The following is a 17,579-nucleotide window of genomic DNA, read 5'->3' as shown; positions in this document are numbered from 1 at the left end:
ATGCATAATCTGATATATAATTCCAAAAAAAAAAAATATGGGAGAAGTTCAATTCTTCTGTAATTTCTCTCTCTTATGACTAATTCTTCCTAAGGGAGACATTCCCCATTTTTTAAAATAATTAAGACAATGACAGGCTCCATTTGAAATTAATTTCTTTCTTTTCTGTCTGGTGATGTGGGATGAGGTTTTTAGAGCAGTTAGCAATGTGTGAAATCTGACAGTACTCTGTGCATCCCATATTTTTAACTGTCACATCCAAGTTACCAACAGGGTCACAGTGGAAATATTAGTTTCTAGCCTCCAAATGCATCAAAAAATCACCTCTAGATAGGCAATACGGCAGTTAACTCAGTTTTTTTCATACCTTTACTGAAATACTCATTTACAAAAACTAAAACCAATGAAAAGCATTTTCTCAGAGGTTAAAATTCAAAGAAAATGAGATTCGTGGATGGAAAAAGAGTCACAAAGAATGGCTAACTAAACCTGTTATTATTGTGCTACCTATCCATGTCTTTGGATTTTATATTTCAGTTTAGTCATTTGATGTCCTTTTTGTCACTGTTACTTATGCACAGCTACTTATGTCGCTGTTACTTTTATAAGTTCAGCTAACTCAGCTTGTACTATATAGTCCTTTTCTGACACCCAACAAGAAAGCTAAATAACTTTCTCAGTCTTTCAAGGAACAAGTTAAAAGGTACAAGTCTGAAGTCTACTCCATCATCACACTGTGCACATCAATCCCTCTTAGCAAATTTAATATAATTTTCATATGAAAGATATAGTTCTTATACTAAGTCTTCCATGAGTTACAAAAATAGTATGGAATAAAATCAAGAGAGGTCATCAGTCACAAAGGAGTAAAAACTGGAATGTTTACATAAGATGTTTCTGGATGCTATAAGTACATGAAGGAAGAGGCAAAGTAACCATTCGGTATGAGTACACGAGTTGGATGATGCTTCATATTGAACCCCAGATAATCTTCAGTGCCGTATGATTCAAACTTTCTCTTCTTTAGGAGGACAGTAGCAAGATAAAGTCACAAATAAGCATCACTCGATCTTCTTATTACCTTACTCTGAACTTCAGTTTTTACATCCTAAATATCATGTTTTGGGGGGAAAGTACATCAATCATCTCCTGTATCATCAGAAAATCCTCACTAGAAACCATGCCACAAACTAAGAGCAAAGAATATGAAGGATAAAGAAAGATGCAAACAGTACTGAAAAACAAAAATAAATTCTAGATAATGAAATAACTGGTTGCACTCTTCTGACTGTCTCTGAATTTAGATCTCATGTATGTGCCTGCCAGATAAGTCATAATGTATACAATTTCAATAATTATCTGATTATTATAGTTCTATGAAGTTGTGTCATTTACTCCTACAAAAAACAATTTTACTTCTGTCACGGTATTATCTAAGGGTCTGCGTCCGTGACAAGGGGGACAGGCCCAAAAGAAAAAAAAACGAGAAAAGAGGAAGGAAAGAAAAAAAAATTGCGGGCGATAAGGGCCAGCCCCCGGGCGGTCCGGTGGCTAAAGCGGCAGAGAAGCCGCGGAGCCGCAACCTGGGAAAACAAACGGAAGAGGAAAAAAGAAAAAAAAAAAACAGCGGCACCAATCTGAGGAGGAACAACCAACTTTACTAAATATATCAAAATGAGGCTAGTAGAATTATATTAGAGAGTTTACAGGCTGAAAATCTTACACAGTAAACTGCAGGAGGACCACGTGCTTTCTCCGCCGGGCAGGAAGGAACAGACCCCCGTCTCCCACGCGGCTTCACCCCCTCCACTCCAACGCAAAGACCCCTGGGGAGTGCACCTCCTCCCCTCCCCCTCAGAGGGCCACACCAAAAAAGGTAGTTTGCAGTAACCAGGGAATTAACTCTTTAACTGCCCATACCTTACATGATGTAATGATGTGGAATACTGACAACAAAAATCACAAAACCATAACACTTCTGAGTTTCTTTAGCAAGGCAATTTAAAACACTATTCTTGCTACTATTGCTTTAAATATCTTTCAATATTGCTTTGGCAGTCAAGTAATTACAGCCCTAGGGGAAGTTATAATTCCCACTATTAATCCATTAAAATGTAGCATGGTTTCTTTAGTATTAAATGAATCACACTATTACTGCACATTAGTTCTTCCTGCAGCTAGCTGGAGGTGCTGCTGCTCACTCCACATGTATGTGAGAGCAATGGAGATTTGTGGACATTGCTGCCACACGCTGAATAAAACCAGCACCCCAGTATCTTCCCTGCATTTGTCAAACATACTTAGACACAGGATCAACAAATGCTTTATTACAGGAGATTAGACCAAAAAAATGAAGATGCTGCATGACAGCAGACCCGCAAAGAGTGAGTCACACATGTTACGAAAAATCCTGAAAAAGACTTGGTCTCTGAGACCATTCTCCTTTTTAATCTTAATGACAAAAGATCAGCTTCCTCTCTGTTAAACACGTGGCCCCACTGAAGTCACTGGTGTTAAAAAGGGGAGCCTGTGACCCACTCCATTGAGAGAAATAGTGATGACTGTTAGAAGAGCAAAGGAACAAGGCTAAAGTGAGAAATGGGAAAGCAGAAATATTGAGCACTGGAATATGCAGAGGGGGAGGCAGTGACAGAGGCAAACCAGCTGTGCAGTCACACTGGAAGAGAATATGACAACAGGTGCTCTGTGTCAGAGACACTCCAGACATACAGACAAGAGCATTTTAAGATGTAGTATTAATGCATGATAACTACACATAAGCAAAGACAGCAACTTCTATCGAAAAAATGGTACATGTGCATTTTTATAATTATTTCCATAACTGTATGAGGATTTTTCTTCAGAAATTGAGCGAAGGTTGCCACTCTCACAATTAATTCATGTCAAACAAAATGAGGGTATTGCTGATTCTCCTTTTCTGTGTGCTGCAGTGGTGATGCAAATCATCCTCCATACAAGAGACTCACCTCTACTATGTTTTTCTTGTTAGAAGCTATTTCTCCATCAGCCATTAAAAAAACATTTTAAATTGTTTTTGCAATTCAACAAGTTATAAAATCTGGTAAAGACAATGCCTTAGAGCCTCTCATTTTGTCTCAATCTGAAACAGAATAGCTGATTTTTAAATAGTTGCTTTTCAGCTGTTTGTTCAGTAGCTCTCATGGAACTGGTATATCAGCTTGTCCATTATTAATTAGCAGATTGTTGCCTCCACAACAAATATTCAAAAAAAATATGCTCCAGGTATAACCAATCCAATGTTTCTGAACTATGAAGGGATATGTAGTATCATTCAGTGTACACAGGTCTCTCCAAAAGTAATGCCTCCTATTGTAGTTTCCATGGAAAATACAACAGCTAGAAAGAGTGCAATAACACTATTTGACAGAGCAAATTCTCAGCCACAGCACACTACTTTTCAGCATAGTCACCACTGTTAGCTGATTCGCATGGATAAGGTGATCAAGACACTCTTCATTTTGTGGTGTGACAGCTGTGCATGGCCATCCAGAACACTGCTTGTCTCACATCAGTGTCATCACTGCAAGAATGCACCATCCACTGCCTCACTGTGCTCACATGCACTGGTCAGTCTCCAGAAACATTCAGCAAGCATCAGTGAATATCAATGGGTGCCATTCTTCCCACATGGAGGAATCTGATGACCCACCTCTGCTTCCTATACACTTCCACATCAGAAACCATTTTGTCAGACTGTCTCACTGCTGCCATGTGTTGCACAGCAAAAAAATGTAATGGGATGCTGGTGGGAAGGTTCAACCTCAGCTGCCATAACACAAACATCTGTCTCTGACATCATGGGCCAACATCATAAAATAGGAAGCACTACTTTCAGAGCAGCCCTATTTGCAAGACAGAATTTCGAAGGAGTGCTTGACAAAACAAACCTGTGGCTGTAGTGATTTTATCTTTTGTATGCAGATTTATCTTCAAGATGCATGCTTCATCAGTAAAGGGCAATCTGCACATTGATTTTTTCTTTTCCCAGTACTTGAGCTCTTGCATATTAACCATTCTCAAGTTTCACTTTCTTCTTCTGAAAAATATCAAAAATTCTTAGTTTACACATATATTAATATAAATATATTTAACTTTTTTCACTCAGATTTGATGTTTGATACAGCGCTGATTATAGGGAAATTTGGAGGTCACATTAAAATAATTGATGTGTGGCTCCCTCTTCACTAGTAATTATGCACAACTCTGTGACTATTCCTGTGACTAGTTATCAAAAGAAAAGCTTTGGTCATCTTCATTTTACCTGTTGCCTGTTTTTGCCAGAACAACTTATCTGGAAGCTTTTCATGGGCAGACTAACAAAATGAAGAAGGTTGTGGTGGTCCCTTAAACACAAGAGACTACAACAGAATTTTTCACCTTGCACTCTTCTCCAAACAATCACAGCTTTTTCTTGACTTGCATCCAAAAATATTCTTTTTGAACTCTCTCAGCAACAGACCCTCCTCTGCACAATTTTGTACTATGTGCTCAGTTTTTCTTGTTTTCTTTGACATTCAGCAATCAGCAGGCCTGGCATGAGATCAAATGCATTTTAGAGCTGAGTACCCCCTAACATATGGAATGGTTGCTGACATCATAGGGTCAACCGCAGGATAGATTTTCCTGGAGTCTTTGGCATAGCGTATAAAACAGACTGTTAATTGCTGCTGTTCTGATAAGTTATACCCATTTTTTCCTTAGTACGTTTTCAGAAGGCTGAAAAAATTTTGCAGTCTGAAATTGGTGGATCTAATAAATGTATTAATGGAAGAATTTGCATTACTGAATATTTGAATTCACTGTTTATCTCTGGCCAGCTGAAAATGCATTAAAACTATTCACAGTACAGAGTCTTGACCCTCAGTCCTCCACACCTGTCCACACTTGCACAGGTTTATTATTTATTTTGTAAATCTACTGTTCACATTCCCTCTTAAGGCTATCTTGTTCCAGTCCGTTTTTAAACACTGAAGAACCAGAAAGTACAATCACTTCTAATTAAGAACTTGCTTTTTTCAGAGTTATTTAATGTCTCATTACTATCCATATGCAAAATCAATAGCTCTGTTGCCAGCTCTGGAATGTCCAGAAAAACATCCAACCCAAACAGAGAGAGCCCAAAAATTTGTGAGCCCCTGTATTTATAAGGAAATGAGGTTTATTTATATAATTTAAATTCAGGCCTGATCAGCCTTTCTGTACGCATAAAGAACAAGATCTGATATCTCAGTGGAGCCATGAGATTACATGCATTTCTGAAAATAAATACACAACCTCACCATGATTGTATTATTAGGGAAATACAAAGATCTTCTTTAACCTAAACAATAACCATACTTTGCAGTGCTGCTTTCTTGACAGTTGTATTAAAATAACAGCCCAACAAAATGCAAACTAAGGATGTTGTCTTACAAGGGACATCACTGAGATATTTTTAAAAAGTATAAGAATAGTGTTCATAGTCTGGACATATGTCTATGCACCCATACTGGATACTGTAAGCCTCAAGGAGGGATAGGAATAGTTTAGCTTAATACAGTATACTATACATCAGGGCAATGGGATTGTTATTCTTTGTTTTAAGTAGCACCCATTGCCCGGAACTAGAGGAAACTGAATTGCTCCACACTAATCAAAGCAGGTTCTTGCTCTCTTGAATCAGATTGGAGGATGAAGAGAAGACATAACAAGCAGGAATAGCATGTGGTAGAGGGTGGCAAAGGAAGACAAAAGAAAGGTCATAGTAAGGCATATTACTGCACTATTTATATTATGTTTCCAAATGACAAAGTTAGTGAAATAGTCCCTTTTGTTCACAAATATGGATATTAGAATCCAAATCCTTTGAGTTGGAAGGGACCCTTGAGGGCCATCTAGCCCAAAACCCCTTCAAGGAAGAGGGACACCTACAGCTACAGCAGGTGCTCATAGCCCCATCAAGCCTGATCTTGGATGTCTCCCAGGACAGGGCTTCCACCACCACTCTGGGCAACCCGTTACAGTGCCTCACAACTCTTATGTAAAAAAAGCTTCTTCCTTATATCCAGCTTAAATCTCGTCTCCCTTAGTTTGAAAACATTTTCCCTTGTCCTACCACAACAGGCCCTGCTAAAGAGTTTGTCCCCCAATCCACACTGCTTCCTGCACCATTCAAGAAAATCAAATAATAGAAACAGGAATGAGATAGAAAAAATCCTTTCCAACTGAGAGTTGCATTAGGAGATGAACTTTTCAAGCAAAGCCAAAATTTTTATTCCTCTAGTCACTGAAAAAGAAAATTGGTAAAATATGAAGTAGCAGATAATGGGGAAGAACACAGAACAAAATATTTAATAGGATGTGTTAACAGTCTAAATATTCCAAGAGTCATCCTGATGTGCAAGAAAGGGAAGCTCTAACAAAAAACAGGATAAGAAATAGGAAAAGTAAATACTGAGTTTAAGGGTAACAGTGGAAAATGAACATGTGCCAGTAGTACAGCACAAAAAGGGAAGAGAGGGAGGAGAGCTGTTAAAATCCCAGCAAGAAAAGTGAGGAAAAATATGGGATCAATAGCAAGCCCAGAAGAATGCTCAAAAGAGGAAAAAAAGGAAGACAGTTTATTTTTTGTATGAAGAAACATTCAAAGTTTGAGGAGGAGGGAATAAACAAGAACAGAAAGCCATGAAGTTATGAATTATGGCCTGGAATTTCATCTGAAGGTCTGCAACTTGAGCTTCACTGTTAATAAATTTTCTTCACAGACCCACCCACTATTCTGATAGAAAAATGGCCCCTCAGTTTGTACTGTACTGTTTATTCTATATTTAATGTTCCCCATAGGTGATAGAACACTTGAGACTGCCAACTGTCAACACATTTGACTGATATTTAGTATTAATGAGTCAATAAAAATGCCCCTTTTGTTGTGTATAAAGGGGCAAGATGTCCTTCCCTCTTTTATTTTTTTATTCATTAAAAATATACAGCCTTTAAGAGCTTTCCCTGTCAAACAGAGATAATGGAGATTTCATTGGCCATGGGCTTGTGCATGCTGATCTATCTCCTAAACAAAAGTGTCAGCATGTTTACACAGGAGGAATCCGGCCAGCTGGAGGGCTTCACTGAATACTTGAAAATAAAATTAAACCATTTGTAACTATTGCATTTACTGTAAAAATCTGCAGAAGGTAATGACTGAATGGGTAATTTAAAACAAAAGCACCAGCAGAGAAATATAACAAAAAAGTTAGCCCTGGGAAATCCTGTTCCAGATCTCTGCAAAGCGTAGTTGGGAAAGGGCTTGCATTTTTTCCAATACAAAGCAATTATGGGCATTTCCAAATAATAAAAATCCATAAAGTATTTTGCGTTCTGGTTCTTTTCTTCATTAGATCACGCTGATAAGTTACAGTCCAGTGCCTGCTGACAGCTCTCCATATCTGACAGAACACTAGGGAGACAAATGCTTATGTAATCAAACACTGTATATTTGTTTTTAAATGCACCCACAGTATTTATATTTAGTATAGCATCATGAAAACAAACATAGGAACTTATTGAAATTGAGAACTGTATTTGCCCCTCAAATTCAGTGCCCATAGACATGTACACAACTCTGAGTACAGCCAGTATGAGACATAAAATACTACAAAATAAAACGCAGCCTATTACTGATAGTGATCATAACATCACCTGCTGTGTCAGTTTCAGCAGCTTTTTGCATTCTGATGAAAGCTCAAAATATCCCAAAGTAAATAAGATTTCCAGTTATTTTGAAAACCAGAGTGTTCCACTTCCAAACTCATACTAAAGGATAATCCATAGGACCAGCTACTTCAAATTTTAAATATTTTCTTCGAGTTGAAGTTCACCAAGATGCGCTAAGATGTTTCTATATTATTTTGTTACCAATGCAATGAAAATTGCATATTCTCCTCAAACGAATTCTCAGTGAAGACAACATAAGCATTTAATATTGAAATGCTCTAAGACGTCAATATTGACATCTTCTACATACAGAAGAAAGTGCATGTGCTGAAGCATTCTCCAGTTAGAAAGATTCTCAAGGCTCATCAGTAAGAGCAAGCAACATTAAATCGAGACACCTGAAGATGCTCTGCAGAACACTGACCTCACAGAAACTTGAGGATAACATCTGTTTCATAACGATAACTTCGCATAAATGTTTCAATACTGGAAACACTCTAGAAGACTATAAGAGATCTATTACTCTGTCAGCAAGGCAAGCAGTTTGACTGAAAAAGTTTTAAACAAACTAAAAGTTTACATCAGATTCAATTAATAAAAATTTCAAGTAATGTGGACTAATATAATAAAGCTCTCTTGTTTTATATTTGGCCTTGTTTGAATCACATTATACATTTAATAGAAACCTGTTCATAGTTTTCAATTGTAACTAAAAAATTGTTCATTAAACATGAGTAAAGCACACATAAAGCTCAGAAATCAGTTTATTTATAGACACTCATTAGAAATCATCATTTAATAAGACTGCATCTGATAGGGTTTTTCTGGCATCAGTACTAAGGTTACTGGTATTCAACGTTATTGATCAACAATTAGAAAAGAAATATGAAATTACAGTTGTTAGGCAAGCTTGGATCATTAAAGAAGTATTTTACCACTGCCAAATCCAGAATTATACCCAGGAGCAGAAAATGCAGATAATATTTATAAATTGGACATGGCATCCTTCAGAGTAATGACTGAAAGAGACAGTCAGAAAGGAGGAAACACTTGCATTCCTTCTACTGTCAGGCCATGGCTAACAGGTTAAATATTATCTTTAGATCCATGAATAAGAGAGGATGGAATAGAAGTAAATGGATGTTATTACTTAGTGTAACATTAATGAGATAAATCCCGCAATACTGTACCCAGCTCTCATGCCAGTATTCTCCCTACACTTGCGTAGCTGGAAAAAGTACAGCAATAGGCATTAAAATGATACAAGAAGAGGAAAACACATTTTAGAGTCAGATTTTAAGTATGTTAATCTACTTTAAAAAAGACTAAGAAGTTGATATCTTCAGTAAAAACAAATGATACAAGATAAATCCTGCTTAACTAAAAGATGAGGCAAGGTCAATGGTTGAAGTTGAATGAAAACAAATTTAAACAGGAAATAGAGCACAGATATTTAACTCTGTTATCCAAGGAAATGGCAGATTTTTATCCCCAGCTATATTCACATGAAGTCTGGAGGTGATGCTTCGGGCACACCACCTACTGCGGTTGGTAAATCAATGAGAGGGAAATGGAAAGGCCAACCCTACATAAAACAGGCTGGATAACAGAGAGATTCCTTCTAGAAATTAAAAAACAATTCTATTAGTCTGCTCATACTATTGTGAATAACTAACACAATGTGTAGCGATCAGAAATACCAACACTGTAGAAATGGCATTACAAAAGAGGTTGAAGAACCAGCACAATAGCAAAGTGCTACAAAGCAAGGGAAGTAGATCACTTACTCATATCAGAAGATCCTGGGTTCACAGAGAAAGACTTCCACCAAGGAGTAATCTCCAGAAAGAGAGCCTTCCTCGGTGGCAGTCTGCCCTTAAATGAAGCCTAAGAATTGATTTCACCTGTGTTCCCAGGGCTGACTGGGTCTTTCCTCCAGGTGCTCAATCAGTGGTTCAGGCCATGACCCAGCAGTTCCCATACACAATGAAACATCATTAGCACTATAGAGTACCACATCCACAACAACCATTACATCCCTCAGGCTGTCGCAGGTTCTTCAGGATCTCAACAGGCATGGAGTCACATGAAATCCAGAGCTCAAGGTGTGCTCGTCTCATTCCTAGTACATCTGTCATGACTCCAAGAGACCTCCGTTGAAAACTCTCTGAGCTTCTAGAATTCCTAACTGCCTAGACATAAGAGAACTGCTGCCTCAAGGGCAGTGTTCAATAGGACTATTGTAGAGAAAGACAATACCAAATATAACTGCAGAAAATCAGTTTTAAATTACCCAAGAAAGATAAAGGCCACAATCAAATAAATAAATATTCATTTACCACTTTATGAACATCAGAGCTTGCCAAATAGTCCAAAAGCCAGAATTTCCAAACAAAGACCCTTCCCTTATGGTGGCCAGCCCTTAAATGTGATTAGGGTCACACAGGTGAATTGGTCACACCTGTGCTCCCAGAGTTGGCTAAGCCCCTTCACCAGGTGTTCTGTCACTGGTTCAGACCATGACTTAATGGTTCCCAAAAAATTATATAAAAGTGAATACGTACAATTTGCCTTTGTTGGTCTGCCACCCACAGATCAAGACCTTGGCTCAGCACAATGCTAGATCCATGGAGTGGTGACAAATCTATCTCCTTCTCCCTTGATGTCTTTTTACTCTTTTTCTTTAGTAGCTATTGCCTAAATTTGCCTCAAAATAGTTGTCTAGGGAATAACACCTGTGCTAAAGTAACCTAACCGGGTGGGACAAGACACTCCTCAGTTTCTTCAGCTGTAGGAATCACATTAGAGACATGTCATTCTTCTTCTCTTCAGCCACTTCGTGTACCAGTACATAACCCAGCCCCAGGTTTGTTCCTCCTTCAGAACAAACCAGTATCTGACTGTCTGCCTTTCATCTGTTCTACTTTAGGGGTTTCATTTGTAATGGCTTCAGTAGAAAGTACCTAATTATTTTTGAAGATCAGCCTTTATTGCCTATCTCTGATCAGAAAGATACCCATGCCAGGAGAAGTAGAACTTTCACGATTCCCTAGAAAATAGTTAGGCGAGGGGCTGGACATCTTAAAATAGCCATAAAATCCTCGCTGCAGGGATGAATCGAAATAAATGGCATTAAGAGTTTGTCCCTCTATCTCATTGCTGTCTTTTAAAATTTTGCTTTATTTTGCTGGCTAACAGAACCTCACGTCTTAATTGCAATATTTTGATTCTAACAGAATAAATATTTTATCACGATCATATGATACCAAGTGACCTGAACTTAAAGAATGTCTGGAATCAGTGAGATGCTATTCCTTAAAATCACTTGCTACACGAGATGCAGCTGGCTTTTCAGCTGCAAAGCTTGTGTGATTTTTTCTGCCTCAGTCAGCTAGTACCTCATTAATTCAAAGAACCTGAATACAACTCTTAATACATCTTAATCATTTAGTGGCATAGAATGTCATGCTTTGTATTTCCTTTAGAGGAGGTAACACAGACATTTTTATATATGCACATGAGCACTTCTGCAATTACTTCACAGATACTTGGTAGTACCCCTGCAGTTTATGATAAAGTATGCATATTATTTCAGATAACTGAAAAGAGAAGTGTGAAAACATATTATCTTTAATGGAAGCACCATCTCACAGATAAAACTCTCAAATTAATTGGTATTCAGAGTACACCGATGTCCAAAATACACCCTGTATATTTACCACAAATACAAATGTATAATATAATTCATTTTCTACATATGCTTCATAGTTTCAACAGCTATAGACCCATAAGTTAGAAAACACTCTGGAATGTACTGAGTTTATTAATCACATAAGGACAGGACAATAGAAGTACTGTTGAATTTATTTTCTGAGTTCTTAAACTGCTCATTTTTGAGAACTCTGGTCAGAAAAAAAAAAAAGGGATAGAAAGTTAGGAAGGAAAACTGTACCTGTAAAACAGTTGTCTACATTTTCCCAAGACATTCCTATGAAGTTATGCAAGGCAAATTACTACAAGCAATAAACACTCGAAACTCCAGTACACATTTCTGCATGCTGATTGATCATTTCCCTCTGATGAAACTACCAGGTAAAACACTTCTTTCTTTTTGCTCCTGAGGAGTTTTCTCACTGAGTTTAACGGAAAAGATACATTGTCTTACTTTGCTCAGAAAGGAATATCCTAATATTGATGCAAATGGAACACTGCTTTAATTCCACAAAGTTTTTATTTATATCTCACAAGATGTGCTATTATTGCCTTTTGGGACACAGTCTGGAGATTTACCGTCTGGAGGCCCAAACGGAGCCAGACCTCAGCAATGCATTCAGGAAGGCAAATTTCATTTACATCTCAAGGAGCCCATAGGACAACCAAAAAATTCAACGAGATATTTGATGGGAGGTATGCATTTTTACTTCTTAAAAAGGAAACAGACAGTCCCTTAATCCTTTGCTTAACGGAGAAAGAGAACACGTTAAGAGGAGGCCGACATGTCCATTACTGGCTGTAACTCAGACATTAGATCACTAATTTCACGGGGCCGGGAACCGCCACAGCTCCCGGCATCCGCTACCACAGCGCCCCCTCGCGGGCGCGGCGCAGTGCACACGGTCGCCTGTCTCTGGAGGGCGGGGCGAGAGGGCGGTTCGCACTCGGCCGTTGTTGCACGGCGGGGTGAGGGTTCGGGTCCCGGAAGGGTTGCGGAATCGGGTCCCGGCAGGCAGGACCCGCGAAGGGGATGGGAACGGATGTGGCCCCTCCTGCGCCAAAATGCGGTTCCTCTTTGGGGTTTGCTGGGCTTCGGCATTCCCTTCCCCTGCTGGGCAGCGTTTCAGCATTCTGCTGGCACTCAAGATAAACAGCCCAACACCAAGGCTGTGCCATGGGGCTGCTGTAGGGGCAGGTGGAACGTTTCCTTGACCTGCTTGAGGCCATCTCATTCCAAAGGGCCTGACACACCCGTAGCTCAGTGGGAGGCAGCCAAGCGGGGCTGGGCGAGAAGGCTTTCACCGCCCTGCAGGGCCACACGTGATGTGGGATGGACTTTGCCTTCCCTTGGGCACAGGCACCGACAGTGCGTGGGCACACGCTGCCAGCATGGGGAAGGACAAGGTGCTCAGGGAGGAGCTGGGCTGCCTTCACAACATCCCGCTCTACAAATCCTTTGTGGCAGGCTGGCCACAGGTGGAGGCCTTCCAAGCCCGGCACGATGACCTGCTCATTGCGACCTACCCCAAGTCAGGTGAGTGGCCTCAGGGGAGATGGGGAGGAGAAGGATGGGGCACAGCCGGATAGTTCACAGCCCCTGCAATGCAGCCCCTGTAATGCTACCCATGGGCCTCAGGCACAACGTGGCTGAGCGAGATCCTGGATGCAATCTACCATGATGGCGATGTGGAGAAGTGTCGGCGGGATGCTATCTTCAACCGGGTGCCCTTCCTGGAGATGAAGGCCCCTGGGATACCGAGCGGTGAGCATCTGAGGGCTGTGCAGGGAAGGAGCAGTGCTGGGGCGGGTGTGGGGTCAGGGCACTGAGCGCCCATCCTGCAGGTGTCGAGCTGCTGGAGAAAACCCCATCCCCACGGCTGGTGAAGACTCACCTACCAGTCCACCTCCTCCCAGCCTCCTTCCAGGAGAAGGACTGCAAGGTAATGTCATGAAGCAGCTCCCTGTCTCTCTCCCCATGGGGCAGAAGGGAGGGGACACTGCTCCTGCCCCCCCAACCACAGCCTTGGCTCCCTCCAGGTGATCTACATGGCTCGCAATGCTAAGGATGTTGTAGTCTCCTACTACTACTTCTACCAGATGGCCAAGATACACCCTGACCCTGGCACGCTGAGCGAGTTCCTGCAGGCATTCTTGGATGGGAAAGGTAGGGGCTGAACTCCCAGACTCCCCTGAAAAATGCCAGTAGGGAGGGCATCCTTTGCTGTGCCATTTTTCAGCTAACCGTACCCACATCCTGCAGTGGCCTATGGGTCCTGGTATGAGCATGTGAAGGGCTGGTGGGAGAAGAGGCACGAGAAGCGGCTTCTCTACCTCTTCTATGAGGACATGAAGAAGGTGAGGGTAGTCTGGAGGGAGGGTCTGGAGCCCACCCCTACTGCCCTAAGCCATTTTTGAGGGAGTGCCTGTGGCAATCATCCCCACTCTTTCTGCCCCTCAGGACCCACGGCGAGAAGTTCAGAAGATCCTGCAGTTCCTGGGCAAGAAGGTGGCAGAGGAGATGGTGGCAAGGATCCTCCACCACACCTCCTTCCAGGAGATGAAGAAGAACCCTGCCGTCAACTATGAGACAATGCCCACTGAACTGATGGACCACAGCCTCTCCCCATTCATGCGGAAAGGTGGGTTTTGGCTTGTGGTGCCTGGTGAGGGGGGTCCCCAGGCCATACCATAGCCCTTGTCTGTGGATGCAGATATTTGGAGGGGCAGGTTTTGCCTCTTGTGCTTTCCTTACCCCCTCAGGCATTTCCGGTGACTGGAAGAATCACTTCACTGTGGCCCAGAATGAGCACTTCAACCGGCACTACCAGCAGCACATGGCGGGCTCGGATCTCTGCTTCCAGATGGAGGCATGAAGGGTGCACACCCTGGGAGCTCTGCCCCACTGAGGAGCAGGCGCTGGATTTCTGAAGCAGCAGTGCCAGACTGGGGCTCACTACCATTTGTATTTCTTCCTGTAATAAATTGCAATAGACAAAGTGTTGCCAAGAGGTTTCACAACTGCTCTGTGAGTGGAAAAACCCCAAAGCAGCCAGGAGGTGCCCACTGCCCCCACAGTGCCTCTTTGCCCAGGCGTGTTTATGCCTCTAAATTGCTGCAGATTGCTTTGCACAGTGGGCAGTGACAGGGCAGAAATATCCATTGCCACTGCACCAGCCCAGGGTTTGCAGGGCAAAGGCAAGAGAAAACACCTCATGCCCAGACACTAGCACCCACCCAACTGGCGCAGTGACATGGGATCATCCCCGCTCACCCACAGGTGCAATGCTCCTTGTTCAGGCATCGCTGGAGTAACCTGGTAAGCATCCCACTGGCATCAAGGGTTCGCTCTGGAGCCCCAAGTCTCCCATCTATGCCATTTCCAGCTTTAGTTTATGAGCTTCCAAAATAGTAAATTCTGGTGCTGAGGAACATCTCCGCACATCTCCAACTTCTGGCTTTGCCAGAAAGACCTGAAACCTCCCCCACAACGTCTCCCTTAAACTCTTTTCCCAGCAGTGCGCTGGCTGCTGCAGGCACTGCACTTTTGCAAACTTCGGATCCGCCTTCTGGTCACAAGCCTGAGCTCTGTGTCCCAGCAGTGAGCCCCATGCAGGTGACACCCTCCCCCAGCCCCAGCTAGGACTGGGAGCTGAGCACGGCACTGCTCATCACAGGCGCCCGGCTCACCACCCGATCTGCTGCCGGCTCCTGATCCGCACGCCCTTTCCCTCCTCCAGTGACGTCCCCATTCCCAAGCACCTCCCCACGCCTCCATCTTCTGCGTGGGGAAAGGAAAATAAAGCACCCGTGTCTGCGGGCACAGCACTCCCTGCTCTTCGCGTGACACAGCAGCAGGTAATGAGCAGCCCTCAAGCAGCCTATGAAACGCTAAGCCTGAAGACCAAAGGGGCTCAGGAGGGGGAAATCTGGCTTCCCTGCCGGCTGCAGGGTGTTGGCAAGCCACTCGCTGGCTGATCCTTCCAAGGCCAGCTTCACAAGGGGGTGCGGGCCCCAAGAAATGGGTTTGGGAATCTCCACCATTGCCCAAGGGTTCTAGAGACAGCTGCGGGTCTTTGGTTTGCCAGATGCATCGGTGTGTCATGCTGCCCACACCAGCAACACCAGGAAAAGGACAAGTTGTCCTTCAGGACTTGCCCTTTGTCCAAAGGGCAGCACCCACTTTTCTCAGAACACTTCTCCTGCTGCTGTGAAAGCTGGTGCCAGGCAGGACGCGAGCTTCTTCCCCTCTTGCCACCCTCTTTTTCCCCACCCTTGGCCCCGGAATTCAGGGGGTCCCAATATACCCCACGGGAGGCAGGCCAGCACACAGGACAGGGGTTCCTCCCGTGGCCAGGATGAGTAGGCTCAGCAGGGATTTCAATGCCTGAACATGATGACATCACTGCTATCCTGTGTCCCCTGTCCCCATCAGGATGGGCACAGTGGATGCCTATCTGCGCCAGCCCTGGAGCACTGTGCATGGCATCCCCATGGTCAGTGCCTTTGCTCAGAACTGGGAGCGAGTCGACAACTTCCAGAGCCGCCCTGATGACATCGTGGTGGCCACCTTCCCCAAGTCTGGTGAGCAGCCTTGGCACAGGGGAGGGGCCGTGCACTGGAAGAGGCAGGGGGCACCATTTGAGGTGCCTGTGATGGGTTCAGGTGGGAACAGCATTAGCCAGACCCTTGTCACCTCCTTCCCAGGCACCACCTGGATCAGTGAGATTGTGGACATGATCCTGCAAGGCGGTGACCCCAAGAAGTGCAAGCGGGATGCCATCGTCAACCGAGTGCCCATGCTGGAGTTTGCTGCCCCCGGGCAGATGCCAGCAGGTAGTGGGCTTAGGGCAGAGGTTACCCCCAGGTCGGAGGGGCCACGTTAGCCAAAAAGAGTGGGGGCAGAGTGTGGTTTTCAGGTGTACCCTACAAGTAGTGGGACTGCTTTCTGTAGGCACAGAGCAGCTGGAGGGCATGCCATCCCCTCGTATCATCAAGACTCATATCCCGGCTGACATCTTACCCAAATCCTTCTGGGACAAAGGCTGCAAGGTAATGGGGTTGGAGGGGACATAACAGGAGGGACCATGTAAAGCTAAGGGGGTGACCAGCCCTACAAGCACCTTGCAGATCCCCACGTGCAACCAACACCAGCCCCTCTGCAGATGATCTACGTGGGCCGCAATGCCAAGGATGTGGCTGTCTCCTTCTACCACTTTGACCTGATGAACAAGCTGCACCCTCACCCAGGGACATGGGACCAGTACCTGGATACATTCATGGCCGGCAAAGGTGGGGGGGGACCCATGGGAGCACGTGGGGACACTGAAGGTACCACCACGTGGTGAAGTCCATGGCCGCTCTCCCCACACAGTGGCCTATGGCTCTTGGTTTGACCATGTGCGGGGCTACTGGGAGCGCCGGCGGGAGCACCCCATCCTCTACCTCTTCTACGAGGACATGAAGGAGGTGAGGGGCTGGGGTTGACAGTGGGGCTGAGGCCTGGCGGTACTGGGGCTGAGCACCCGCCCCTGCCCCAGGATCTTCCCCGGGAGATTGCCAAGGTGGCCCAGTTCCTGGGGCAGGAGCTGACAGAGGTGGCACTGGAGGCCATTGCCCACCACACGTCCTTTGAGGCCATGCGGGACAATCCCAGCACCAACTACAGTGCTGTGCCGTCCCACCTCATGGACCAGGGCGTCTCCCCCTTCATGCGCAAAGGTGAGAAGCCTCGGTGGGCTCCCATACCCCTTGTCCCCTCTGGCCCCACTCATCCCCTTCTCACCCCCCCCAGGCATCACTGGTGACTGGAAGAACCACTTCACCATGGCCCAGAGCGCGCGCTTTGACCAATACTACGCACAGAAGATGGCGGGCACTGACCTGTGCTTCCGCACGCACATCTGAGGTGCCTTCTCCTGTTCTCATTCTGCACCCCATATTGCCTACCCATGCCCATGGGACCACCCGAGACACACCATGGGCTCTTTCTCCTTTCCTGGTGCTGCTGGAGAGAAATAAAGTGTCCTTGCTGAGACCACCCTGTGTGCTGGCTGCTGCATTACTATGCTTACTCTGTCCCTGCCACACCCATGATCACTCCCCAGATTGGGGACACTGCCTATGAACTCTGGACT

General features: G+C 44.1%; 2 protein-coding genes across 4 annotated transcripts; both read left to right on the top strand.

The window, feature by feature from the left end:
• On the top strand, nt 12,213–14,451 carry LOC110398538 (sulfotransferase 1 family member D1-like). Of its 2 annotated transcripts, none has more exons than XM_021396262.1 (8): nt 12,213–12,411; nt 12,803–12,979; nt 13,082–13,207; nt 13,288–13,385; nt 13,483–13,609; nt 13,706–13,800; nt 13,904–14,084; nt 14,206–14,451. In XM_021396262.1, exons 1-8 carry the CDS (start codon nt 12,228–12,230, stop codon nt 14,316–14,318), a joined length of 1,101 nt encoding a protein of 366 aa, XP_021251937.1. In that variant the 5' UTR covers nt 12,213–12,227; the 3' UTR covers nt 14,319–14,451. The 2 variants fall into 2 exon arrangements, with proteins under 2 accessions (XP_021251937.1, XP_021251938.1); XM_021396263.1 differs by lacking the exon at nt 12,213–12,411 and adding an exon at nt 12,461–12,512.
• Nucleotides 15,163–17,482, top strand: LOC110398540 (sulfotransferase family cytosolic 1B member 1). Of its 2 annotated transcripts, none has more exons than XM_021396269.1 (8): nt 15,163–15,300; nt 15,878–16,026; nt 16,150–16,278; nt 16,397–16,494; nt 16,608–16,734; nt 16,817–16,911; nt 16,983–17,163; nt 17,237–17,482. In XM_021396269.1, the coding sequence occupies exons 2-8, from the start codon at nt 15,879–15,881 to the stop codon at nt 17,347–17,349; spliced, it is 891 nt and encodes a 296-aa protein (XP_021251944.1). In that variant the 5' UTR covers nt 15,163–15,300; nt 15,878; the 3' UTR covers nt 17,350–17,482. The 2 variants fall into 2 exon arrangements, with proteins under 2 accessions (XP_021251944.1, XP_021251943.1); XM_021396268.1 differs by having other exon boundaries at nt 16,793–16,911.

The sequence above is a fragment of the Numida meleagris genome, chromosome 4 (assembly GCF_002078875.1).
Source record: "Numida meleagris isolate 19003 breed g44 Domestic line chromosome 4, NumMel1.0, whole genome shotgun sequence".
NCBI lineage: Eukaryota > Metazoa > Chordata > Aves > Galliformes > Numididae > Numida > Numida meleagris.
The sequence above is the reverse complement of the archived record's forward strand: the minus strand, read 5'-3'. Positions and strand labels throughout refer to the sequence as shown.

What these genes read in the sequence shown, in the direction of transcription:
- LOC110398540 (XM_021396268.1), top strand. Translation starts at nt 15,879, where the DNA reads ATGGGCACAGTGGATGCCTATCTGCGCCAGCCCTGGAGCACTGTGCAT. An exon ending in CCCCGGGCAGATGCCAGCAG is followed by an intron (nt 16,279 to 16,396) that starts GTAGTGGGCTTA and finishes TGCTTTCTGTAG; the next exon opens with GCACAGAGCAGCTGGAGGGC. An exon ending in TCTACGAGGACATGAAGGAG is followed by an intron (nt 16,912 to 16,982) that starts GTGAGGGGCTGG and finishes CCCCTGCCCCAG; the next exon opens with GATCTTCCCCGGGAGATTGC.
- LOC110398538 (XM_021396262.1), top strand. Translation starts at nt 12,228, where the DNA reads ATGTCCATTACTGGCTGTAACTCAGACATTAGATCACTAATTTCACGG. An exon ending in TGCGACCTACCCCAAGTCAG is followed by an intron (nt 12,980 to 13,081) that starts GTGAGTGGCCTC and finishes CATGGGCCTCAG; the next exon opens with GCACAACGTGGCTGAGCGAG. An exon ending in GGCCCCTGGGATACCGAGCG is followed by an intron (nt 13,208 to 13,287) that starts GTGAGCATCTGA and finishes CCCATCCTGCAG; the next exon opens with GTGTCGAGCTGCTGGAGAAA.